This window comes from Castor canadensis, chromosome 12 (genome assembly GCF_047511655.1).
Source record: "Castor canadensis chromosome 12, mCasCan1.hap1v2, whole genome shotgun sequence".
NCBI classification, from domain to species: domain Eukaryota; kingdom Metazoa; phylum Chordata; class Mammalia; order Rodentia; family Castoridae; genus Castor; species Castor canadensis.
The window spans coordinates 65,505,982-65,518,380 of record NC_133397.1 but is presented as its reverse complement, the minus strand read 5'-3'; the positions used below and the strand labels follow the sequence as shown (position 1 = coordinate 65,518,380).

General features: G+C 41.3%; 1 protein-coding gene across 1 annotated transcript in view; it reads left to right on the top strand.

Annotated features, from left to right (window-relative positions):
• Positions 1-8,956: 8,956 nt before the first annotated feature.
• Positions 8,957-12,399, top strand: part of Tacr1 (tachykinin receptor 1) — a 167,909-nt gene continuing 164,466 nt past the window's right edge. The window contains exon 1 of the mRNA XM_074050070.1: positions 8,957-10,434. Coding sequence (XP_073906171.1) covers positions 10,046-10,434 — 389 coding nt within the window. The 5' untranslated portion in view covers positions 8,957-10,045. The remainder of the gene's footprint in view (positions 10,435-12,399) is intronic.

Sequence of the window (12,399 nt, the reverse complement as noted above, 5' to 3'; positions counted from 1 at the left end):
TTGACTTCTGTTTTGTTCCTGCCTCCTCCTCTCATGCCACCTTCACTAAAACTAACTGGTTTCATGAAACTCAGCCCAGATTAATTCATTTGTATTGATCATCCACTCTGAGTAATGTGCTGCATGGATGGTGGTGTAGGACAAGAATGAGTAAATAGCAGAGGTTCCTGCCCTCTGGGAACTACAACTTAATTTGAAAGAGACAGAATGCACACCAGACAGTTTTCCTTCAGGAAGTATGGCTAAGGAATGAAGCCAGTGACTAAAGATAACTCATCAACACTGCAAGGGGAGAAAGAGGATGCTTCTACACCAGTGGTTTAAGGGGACTTGAGTTTATGGGGACCTAAGCCCAGTTGCCTCCCCTTTGCCTGTCAACTCTAATAGGTTGTCCCTCTTCATCCAAGTGGCTTCACAATTGGAGGGTAATCATACATAAGTGAGCTGTGAGCTCTGTTGGAGGGTTGGACAACAGAACTATAGAATTGGGCAGGGATTCCTCTGGCAGGCTAGGCATTGCTGGAAGATCATTGTGGGGACCCAGATGGAGGCCTGAAGCAGAGGAGGTAGATGGAACATGGATTCAGTGATCTTAGAATAGAAGTGGCTACCTGACCCATGATGGAGAAACAGAACTAGAGAGAGCAGAAAGGATGAGCAAGGTCTCCCCATCCCTAGCACAGGGAAATGAAAGGCAGGGAGGTTTCCTGGAAGTATCGCAGCAGAACTCTGACCACCTGCCAGCCTCTGTGATATAGGTGTGCAGAGAGAAGGAGAAAGGACGAACCCTAACCTCCCCACTTCTTTTACAACCTGGAGAATCTCTAAATGCTCATTGCCTAAGATATTTTCTGTGGTTTGAATATGGTTTGTTCCCTCTGGAACTCACGCCTAGGGATTCTGTCAGTAGAATGTCACTAGCTATGACCCCTCAAACCTGGACAAGAACTAAAAGCCAAAATAAATCTCTTTTTAAAAATAACTTACCCAGTCTATGATATTGTGTTACCAGCAATAAAAAAAAAAGACAAAAACCATTATTCATCTACCAGATCTGTGCCCCTGTGACCTGAAAAAAGAACACAAAGACCTTCTCTAAGTAATCGTGAATAATCCCAGCTACTTGAGAGGTAAAAATCAGGAGGATCATGGTTCAAAGCCAGCCTAAGCCAAAAGTTAATGAAACCCTATCTCAACAAATATCCCTGGTGTGGTGCTCTCACCTGTGCCCCAACTGGGTGGGAAGCATAAGTAAGAGGATCATAAGTAGAAGGATTGCAGTCCAAAGTCAGTCCATACAAAAACACAAGACCCTATCTGAAAAATAACTAAAAACCCATAAAGGGCTAGGAGTGGCTCAAGTGATAGAGCTCTTGCTAGCAAGCATGAGGCCCTGAGTTCAAATCCTAGCCCAGCCAAAAAAATAAAAATAAAAAAATGTACAATGAACATAAAAGGCAGATAGATATCTCTTTAACATACTGATTTAATTTCCTTTGGATATATACCCAGTAGTGGAATTTCTGGGTCATGCAATAGTTCCCTCTTTTTTTAAAGAAAACTCCATACTATTTTCTATAATAGCCACTAATTTGGATTCTCAAAAACAATGCATAAGAATTCTCTCTCATTCATATTTGCCAAGATATGAAATTAATCTATGTGTCCATCAATGGATGAATGGAAAAAGGAAAGAGAATACTATTTTACCATGAAAAAGGACATTCTGTTATTTGCAACAGCAACCTGGTGGACACTGTATTAAGTGAAATAAACAAGGCACAGAAAGACAAATATTACATGATCTCACTTAGATACAAATTTGAAAGAGTCAAACTCATAGAAGTTGAGGATAGAATGGTGTTACCAGGGACTGCGGGGGGAGGTAGCAATGCTAGTCTAAGGGTACAAAGTTTCAGTTAGATGGGAATGATAAATTATGGAGATCTGTTGTACAATATGATATAGTCAACAATATATTCTACATATTAGAAAATTGCTAAAGGGAGACCTTAAATGTTCTTACCAGGGAAAAGTGATAAATATGTGAGGTGACCAATATATTAATTAGCTTTATTTAATCATTTCACAATGTATAAAAATATACTGTAGTCCATAAATATACATAGTGAGGAAGGAAGGAAGGAAAGAAGGAAGAGAGGGAGGAAGGAAGGTAGGGGAAGGAGGGAAGAGAGAGAAAAAGAAGAAAGAAAGGAAGGAAGAAAGAAAGAGAGAAAGAAAGAAAGAAAGAAAGAAAGAAAGAAAGAAAGAAAGAAAGAAAGAAAGAAAGAAAGAAAGAAAGAAAGAAAGGAAAAAGAAAATGGCAGCCTAGGCAAGAGTACCTAGTAACTGAGGAAGACAAAACTGGACAACCAGAAAACATGCTCACATAAGAGAATTGCTGAAAGAGCTAGATGGATGGATGGATGGATGCCTAAATAAAACATAACAATAATAATTAGTGTCCTTAAGGAGGCTCAAGTGCAGAAAAACATTATCTTCAGAAGCCAAACTAAAAACCAAACAAAAATATTGTGGCTAAAGTATTCAGTACTTGTATTAAAAGACCCAAAGGAAATGGCTTAGAAGATCAAGAACAAGAAATATTTCTCAGTAAAAAGTAGAAATATAAAAAAGATAGAAACCAAGGAAATTTTAAAGAAACTTATAGAACTACTTTCAAAACAATTTTTTAAACTGCAACTAATAGTTAAAAAGATTTTGCAATGACTCTTTGTCCATAGAGGGTTGTAGTGGAACTAAAATTTTCACAACTAACAAAACTTACCCTTACTTTGTTATGCACACTGACATTTTCTATTCTGTGCTATCATTTTATAAAAGCAAGCTATCAGCCAAGGGTCAGGAATAGTTTTCTTTTTAAATTTTCAGAGAAAGGATAAATCCAGAAGACCTTACTTGCTGACAATAAGAGTTCTAAGGGAAGTGGAAAAGACAGAGAAGAAAGAGGTAATAATTTCAAAAAATACTAGAGAAAAAATCCTTGAGATGAAGAAAGGACTCATCTAGTTTGCACTGGATTTAAAATAAAACATTCACATATTTCCAAAACTTGCTTAAAGTTAAGTCTTCTTAGAAATACAGATTACTGTACCCCAGACCAAACCTAATAAATCAGAACTTTCTAAGGGAATATGATAGTATGTTTATTTAACATGTACCCCAAGAGGTTTTAATCACTTGAGAAATATGGAAAAAATTGGACCGGTTTTATACTCTTCAAAATTTAACGTGCATATAAATCATTTAGTCTTCTTAAAATGCAGATTGAGTAGTTGTAAGTCTGGGAGTCTGTTCAAGAATTTACATTGGTGATGTCAATGCTGCTGGTTCTGGAATCAGGACTAAAATGATCTCTGGCTATGGTTAAAGACAAAATTGCTTCTCAGTTCATTTTTTATGTGTAACACAAATAAGAAAACCTGATCAGAAAGAAAAATAAAGGAAGGAAACACACACAACACACACACACACACACACACACACACACACACACACACATCCCAATCCCTCTTAGGAAAACAGATGAAAAGCTAACTCCTTGCAACTTAAATGTGTCAAGGAAATGACAGTCTCTAACCAAGCAGAATGTATGCCAAGAATACAAGGGTGGCCTGTATTTGGGTCAAGGTTGGAAAGTCTATCCAGTTAAAACATTATGTCAATAAATTAGAAAAATTACACAATCAATCCACAGATCCTGAAAAAGATATTTAAAAGTAAATGACAAAGAGGGAAAGGAAAAGAAAATGACAGAGCATCAGTAATATTGCATACCATAAGATGTAAAGGTAGAGGATATAAGGATGTGTACTGAAAACTTGAAAAACGGAGTGGTGGAAGGTAAAGGGGTAAGGGAGAGTATTTAAAGGGATTGAACAGCACACCACAGAGGGCATACACTGAGACGCCCCTTTGAATGTCAACTTAAATATTAATAACGAAAATCAGGACTGGAAAATAAGCACAGTGGGGGGGAGTACTAGTGGGCGGGTGAAGGAAGGAGATTAAGGTGACAGAATATGGTTGATGGACTTCAAATACCTATATGAAACAAAACTAATAACCTCTTGCAATTGCTTTAAGTGGGGTGGGGAGGGGGCTGAAGAGGAGAGATGATGTGGGCAATATAAATAATGTACAATATAAGTCTGATTGGAATTGTCACTATGGATCCCCCCCATATAATGAATATATCCTAATAAAAATTTGTAATAATAAAAAGTAAATCACAAGACATTCCTATTAACACTTCAAAGTAAATTAGAAAAAAAACCCTACTTAAACATAAAATATCATTTAGTAAATTTAGTAAGTGTTATCCTAAATGGTAATGAACTAAAACCATCTTAATTTAAAATTGGAAACCATACAGAAATGCCTGCTGTCACCACTTTAATTTAACTTGTCTTAGAGGGTAAAGGATATTCACTGAGACAAAAAAGGTTAATAATATGATTGAAAACTAAGGAAATTCAGATTAAAAAACACAAAAATGAATAAAAATTTAGTAGCATAGCTAGGATATATATATATGCATACATGTACAGACATACACAAAGAAGTCAATAGCTTTTCTTTGATCTGTCATTAAAAAGAAAAAAGATCTCATTTGCCTTCCAAACAAAAACTATAAAATACATTAAATAAATTTAAGCAAAAGACTAGACCTAATTTAACCAAAATTATAAAATCTTTTTGAAAGACAATAAACAAGACCTGAAGAAAAATAAAAGCACACTAAGTACTTGAACAAAAATCTTAACATCAAAAATGTCAAAATTAACAAATAAATTCCAAGCAGTTCTAGTTAGATTAGTAATTAGAATACTAATGCAACTTGTTTTGAGTTTTAAAAATTGAATAAAATATTTAAGTTTAAACATGAAATCCCTAAAGAAATCAGAAAAGCATGAAGTGAGCACTCACTTGCCTTATCATGTATCAGAATCCTTACTCTGTATTAGTCGGAATGAGCTACCACATCCGAGTAACAAGTTAATCCTGAATCCTGGTGCCTCAGCACAACAAAAGTTCATTTCTTTCTCATGCTACATGGCCTGACGATTTGGCAGGGGTCTGCTACAGTCACCTGAGAACTCATAGTGATAGAGATTTGTCTGTCCTTTTGTAGCTACACCATTGGAACATGGGGGATTGACAGGGAGGAAGAGAACACATGGAGAGATGTAATTCTTTCTCCCCCACCCCTTTCTATGCTTCAAGTTATAAGTGACATGCATCGTGTTTACTCACAATCTTTTGGCCTTTATTAGTCACATAGCTCTGCCTAAATACAAAGAGAGGGGTAGTTAGGAATATAGGGGATTAAATTAAATATATATAGGTATATATACATTTACATGTATATATGTCATTTGTTATCAGAATAGACAAATGGATCAGTAGGAAGAGCGAAGTATATGAATATTAACTCACATATTTAAAAATGTAATCTGTGACAAGGAAAAGGATCTAATTCACTCTCAAAAACTAGCTAACTATATGACAGAAAATAAAAGTAAACATCTTTCATTTGCTTTTAATAACATAAATTAATGAACTTCAGGTGAATCAAAAATAAAATTTAAAAGCTGGTAAAAGAATCTAGGAGACTGGGGAACTACATAGGATTTGGGGAGACTATTTTAAAATCAAAACTGCAAAACCTAAATGTTACTAAAACAAATATGATTGCATAAATTTTGTTCAAGTTTTTGTGGCACATGCATAAATTCAGAAGATAAATAATAACTTTAAAAAACTATTCGAAATATTCCTGACAGGCAATGTGTTTGTGTTTATAATACAATGAACATTTTTTTAAAAAAATGACTAGAAAGCAAACAAACAGAAGAAAAAGTAAAGGATATGAGTAGAGAATTTATAGAAAGGAAAATCCAAATAGAAAAAAAACTTAAAAAGAAGTCAAATTCTCTAATAGCTGAGAAAATGTACACTCCATGACAGCAATGTCTAATATTTTACAGCTGCTTGACCAGGTTGAAAAAACTAGAAAGACTTTTAATTCCTATTGCTGGAGTAGATGTGGAGAAAAGGATAATCTAATTATTAGTGAAATATGATAGTATTATATTCTTTTTGGAAGGCAATCTGGCAACATTAAACAGTAAATAGAAACATACAACACATCTTCATATGAATATAAAAATTATAATATCATAATATAATAATATATTGGTATTTATAATATAAATGTCATGGGTATTACAAATTGCCTAGAAATTCCACTTGAAATATACCCCATAGAAAGAAAGCATCAGAGAAGGGGGATACAGTTCAACAGTAGAGCACTTGCCTAACATGTGCAAGGCCCAGTGTTTGATTCCCAACATTATAAAAAGGGAAAGAAGGGAGGAAGGGAGAAAGAGAGGGAAGGAAGGAGGAGGAAAGAAGGAAGGAAGGAAGGAAGGAAGGGATAGAAGGAGGAGAAAGAGAGAGAGAGAAAGAAAGGCAAGCAACACCAGACCACCAGACTTTGAGACCTAGTTAAAGAATGTTTATTGTGGCATTGTCTGTAGTGGCAAGTGAAAACAAAGTCAATTTTCATGGATTAAAAAAATATATATAAATTATGGTGCATCGATACCATAATAATAAAATTTAGCTACTGAAAAGAATGAGTTAAATCTATATCTGTTGACTCAGAAATATTTAGACAAAGTTTTATGTGAGAAAAATAAGACAGGATAACAATGAAAGTTCTATATTTGCACTTACAGTATGGGTTTTGTGTGTGTTTGTATTTCTGTCTAGCTGGAGAGAGCCAGGACAAATAAGCAAGGATTTATACTACTTTGTCAACAGGATTTACTTTGAGATGGTGACAGTGTTGTGTGTCAAGAGGAAGTACAGTGGAAAGGGGAACCAAGGAACAAAGGGATACAGAAAAAATATATCAGCTCTTGGAAAGCAATGGCATGTGTAGGATCTTACCTACACATTTGTGCATCACTACTTCAGAGTAGGGCCCTAATCATAGTGTGTGTGTGTGTGTGTGTGTGTGTGTGTGTGTGTGTGTGTGTGTAGCAAAGATACTTTTAGCTACTATATGATTACCCACTTTAGGTTTCTTTTTGAGACAGAGTCTCAAAAGTTGCAGTCCAACCTGCAACCAACTCTTGCTATGTAGACCAGGCTGGCCTTCACTTAGAGATCCTCCTGCCTCCTTCTCCCGAATACTGGGAGTTTGGGAACTGGTAATGTTTATGCTTTGTTTTTCATGGGAAAGAAATTAACTATATCAAATCGTAAGTACCCCTGGTAAATGGCCACCAGCTATGAAGAACCTGGAGCAGGAAGGAGAGCAACCCAAGCCATCATCAACTCATCAGGCTGGAGAACGCAGAGCCCTAAAGGCCAGAGTGAGGACAATAGGTGTTATTGTAAGTGAGCCAGACAGTCTTTGTGGGACTTTAGACATGATTTGACTTAAAACACTTCTGCTTGGAATATTCTCCTCCCACTCACCTCAGCCTCTTTGCATCCTAATTCTCCTTTCAGGCTTCCCCATGGGCAACATTTTCTACCCTCTACTCTAACTCTCCTATGAGAGGAGGCCTCCCTCTTTGCTCACTGGGGACCTAGTATCTCTCTCATCATAATACTGCGCATTTTGTATAATTATTCGATTCTTTCTCCTTCACTAGACTGACAGTACTTGCTTCCTACATCCCCAGCCCCTCTTCCTTCATGCTTCTCTTGACTCCCCAGCTTTGCCATCTGGAAGTAACAATGAGAGATCCAAGGTGGAGAAGATGCGCCCTTGCACAAAAAAGGATATATCACTGCTCTAAATCAGGGGCGCTGTGCTATTCTCTGTAAGGCATCCTTGGAGTTTTCCCTGCAGGGCTTAGGGATGTTAGGGAGGCCTGGGAGGCACTAGCAAAGCGAGATGTGGTTCCTATAAACGCTGAAATCTCGGTGTCCAACATACTAGCAGATCCCCTGGCGAGGAGATCCTGTTTTAGCTTGGTGTGAATCAGTACAATAAATTTCCCAGCCTTGAAGCGCTTTGCGTGAGATACAGTGTGCGCTTGCCACACTAGTGCGTAAACGCCACACTCCAGAAAGTGCGGTCGAAAGCCAAAGGGAGTCAGTGCGCTGGCGGCTGTTACCCATCACGACTTGCGTCTGCAAATTCCGAGTCCCTGCAGTGAGACAAGGGAGCGGAGCAGAGGGGTAGGTGCGCCCCTAAAAGACTCCAAAGGTTCGTTCTTCCCAGGCCAAGGCAGTCCGCCATGTAACACACTCCTGAGCTCTGTCCATCTCAGTTTCTCCAAAACGGTGACACTGGCTAATGAGCCTTTTCCCTACGTCCCAGTGCCCCACCACAGCTTTGAGTTGGGGGCGAGGTCTCAAAGTCCGCCAGAGCCAAGGCGGGGTGGGAGTGGTGAGAGAAGGCAGGACGCCCTTGCCAGTCCCTGTGCAAACCTGAAAGTGAAACGGGGTGAAGAACCCCCTCTGTCATTCCCGCCCTGTCTGGCCAGCAGGCCCTACGGGTGCGGATGAGGCTGCCTGGTCCCCGAGGAATGAACAAGAGTCCGCAATGGGTGTTGGCCGAGAGCGGGAGCCATACATGTGGGAAGCACACTGGTTTACTGGTGGCTCTTGAACTCACCAAGCTTCGCAGCCCAGCTCAGTTCCCAGTGCCTGCGGGAAACCTGTTCCTAAGGGATCAGATGGAGGGCCCAAGTTTAAGCTTCTAGAGCTAGGCGCCAAAGTCACCAGGATGCCTGGAGAAGGTATCCAAACGCTTATAGCCTATCACTGCTTCCCAAGGGAATCAGTCCACCAAAAAAAGGAGCTAGGTATTTGGGGAGAACAGGGAGTTCCTGAACACGACGTCAGGAAAGTTGTTTTCCGGACACCTGAAGCCGGGGATTGTCAACTGTAGCACCGGGAAAGAGCCTGAGGTGCACTAAAGCTGGAGCACGGCCGGGAGCGCAGCGCTGGCACCTTGCCCCCCATTTCACCCTCCTCCGGCTGCCACAAGCAAGCACCTCTGCAGAGCTGTCGCAGGACTCGGGGATGCCTCTGTGGAAGTTTATTGTCCATTCCAGCTGTTTCCAAATCCTTCCTTTCCCCCAGAATCACAGGTGCAACTGTGGTTCCAGCTGTGGATCCCATCTGGCTCAGTTACTCCCAGGCCACTTACCGCCGCCTCGCGGAGTGCTGGGGCGTCTGGCTTGCAAACGCCCAAAGCAGGTAACAAGCAGCAAAAGGCGTGGTGGCTGCGGCGGTGGAATGAGACAGTTGCCAACAGCTGGCGCAGCTGCTGCGCTGCGCACGGGGACTGGTAAGTACGCATCCAGGTACTGCCCCCTTCCAAGTGACGTGTGTGCAGCGGCTTATAAAAGCCTCGTGCGCAGCCTGGCGAGGTACTGCTAACTCTGGAGCTGAGCAGGACTCAAGCCAAGAGGCGCCAGCAAAGCTGCAGGCAGAGGCGCCGGCGGCGGCGGCTTCAGCGCAGGCAAAGGAAAAACCTCCAGCTGGACACAAGGCTCCAGGATCCCGGCCATAGAATCAGAACTTTTACAGGTAGAGCTGTAGCGGGCCCTCCTACCTGTCTCCCCTTTCCCCCCCCCCCGTCCCCAATAGTCCTCACACAGCACAGGGCTCTGCCTTTCCCGCCGCAGAGAGGGAGAACAGGAGTTGCAAGCAGGTGCAGAAAGGCGGGGTTCTCTTGCTTGGTAGAACAGTGGCAGATGAATAGCTTTTCCCCTCTTTTCAGTTTAACGAAGAAAAGACTCTGTCTCCAGATTCTGAACTCAAATGCTTCTGAAGCTTGAAAGTGGAGGAATTCAGACCACGAGGGGCAGGCATGCAGCTCATCTAGAAGCATTTCTCCTCTGAGCACCAAGTCTCCTGCCTACAAAGACAGAAAACTTCCTCCCTCCTGTCTGGCTTAAGCAGGACTCTGAACCTCAAGCACCTGCCACAGGACCCTACTGCAAAGAGGGTGTTGTGTACAGAAGCGGGACCTTCCCGCCTAGCTGCAAAAATGGATAACGTCCTCCCGGTGGACTCAGACCTCTTCCCAAACATCTCCACCAACACCTCAGAACCCAACCAGTTCGTGCAGCCGGCCTGGCAAATTGTCCTTTGGGCAGCTGCCTACACGGTCATCGTGGTGACCTCTGTGGTGGGCAACGTGGTGGTGATGTGGATCATCTTGGCCCACAAGAGAATGAGGACAGTGACCAACTATTTCCTGGTGAACCTGGCCTTTGCGGAGGCCTCCATGGCTGCGTTCAATACAGTGGTGAACTTCACCTATGCTGTCCACAACGAGTGGTACTATGGCCTGTTCTACTGCAAGTTCCACAACTTCTTCCCCATTGCTGCTGTCTTTGCCAGTATCTACTCCATGACTGCTGTGGCCTTCGACAGGTGAGCTTGCCCTCTGTGGGAGTAAGAAAGCGTCCCAAGAGGCATCGCTATGGAGGTTTGGGGCTGAATCCTGTGTGGTCAGAGGGCAACACTGACCACCCGTGCCCTGGAGCTTTTACTGCCTGCCCACTGAGTTACTTTCCTATCTATTTCATCTCTCTTTTTCTCCATTTTTCCCACCCATCACCATTCTTCCCTTCTTCCAACACACTCTCCCATTTTCTTCATTTAATGTTCCTTTCTTCACACATCCACCCATCTCCCCAACACTTTCAACTTCTGCTTTGTTCTTTTCCATAATCCTTCTTTCCTTTACCCCAAAGCCTGAAGGTAAATGCCTAGAGCTTAGCCAAGGGGCTAGCCCCTGACTGGAGCTTTGTAAATTCCTCCAGGCCTGCTGTTCTGTTAGGCACCTTTTGTTGCTTGGTGTTTTAAGTATACCTAGTCAAAATTCCATTTTTTTTTCACTTTTTTCCTGAAAATTTGGGAGCTTTTAGTTCTCATTTCAACTCTCCAGTACTATTTGAATGAGACCATTTCCTCAGAATCATAAAATACTCCAGATTCTAATTCAGCTTTCTCTGTGCTGCCAGGAGCTTTCATTCAGGAAAGACAACCAGGATGTTCTTAAGGAACTCTACAGAGGGGAGATCCAGGAAGCTTACCCAGGGGCTAAATTTCTCTTGCTAGGGAAGGTCACTGTTTTTACCCTGTCTGTGTCCACAGGGAACTGTGCTTAGCAAAAACAATTGAGAGCTCTTCCTTTCCTACAATCAAAGGTTTAGGGTTTCGGAAGCTGATTGAAGGTGAAAAGGTTGGCATTTTCAAGCAGAAGGCTGGCATTCTGGACGGAATGGCTCTTCAGGTGGCATGAGGGAAGACTGATCATCAGAATATAGCTTTATTGGCATTGATTTGTGTGTGTGAGAGAGAGAGAAAGAGAGAGAGAGAGTGTGTGTGTGTGTGTACTTGGTCTCTAATGCCTAGTCTGCAGGAATTTGAGTGTTAGATGTTTATCTGGGATGTGAAGTCATGTTTAAAGCACCTGCCACTGTGATTTTAAATGTGGACATCTTTTGGTGTCCTTGTTGAAATAAGTGGGTGTGAGAAACCCAAAGAAGGAGCTAGGAGAAAACTTCAAAAAAAGAAGATTCTTTATCTTCAAAAACAGCAAGATTGTTTATGATTTACAGGTAATCTGAAGTCTTTTTTGGCTTCTGTGGCTGAGCAGTTTTAAAATCATGAAAATTTCTATTTCCATCCTTTGCAGTGGTGTCCCATGCTGATATGTGAGTTTCATGTGTACCTGCCTCTATGCAACTCTTATGTGCTTAGTATATTGTGCGCAAAACAAGTCCTGTGAATCCATTTATATTTCAGATGTAGAAGGTAAACCGATTACTCAAAGCAGTTGCAAAAGGAATTATTTCATTACCTTATCTTTTATGCTACTTTTGTTTTCAGATATTCATTTTGCTGAAAGTGAGTACACTTGTAAATCTTTCTGTGTTGACTTGCTCCTTTAACCTCATAGCAGCTTCCTTAAACTTAAAAAATAAAAAATCATACATTCTATTTAACCAAAAAGCAGGGCAAGAAAATGTGATGGCATTTCAGCTCTGCCCACACATTTTTATGTTCCCTAAATTAAAGCGTAAATTGGTGATTTTTAACTGCATTGGGGCATTGCCTGAGCTCTAGGGAGACCTATCAGTCAGCATGAGCTGGAGCACTGGCAGCTTGACAGAGCATCAGCAGACAGCTCTCTCCCTCTGTCCCACAACCCTGCTCTTTTCTCTAGAATTTAGAAGATGAAGGGTGGGACTCAGGGTCAGGATCTTCACAGTTGAATTGGTCAGAGGGCCAGTCTCAGCTCTACCATTGTTTTTCTCTTCAACTATGGCTGAGTCCTGACCCTCTGTGACACCGGCCCCAAAACATCAGAGGGTCTTAGATGCCATAGCT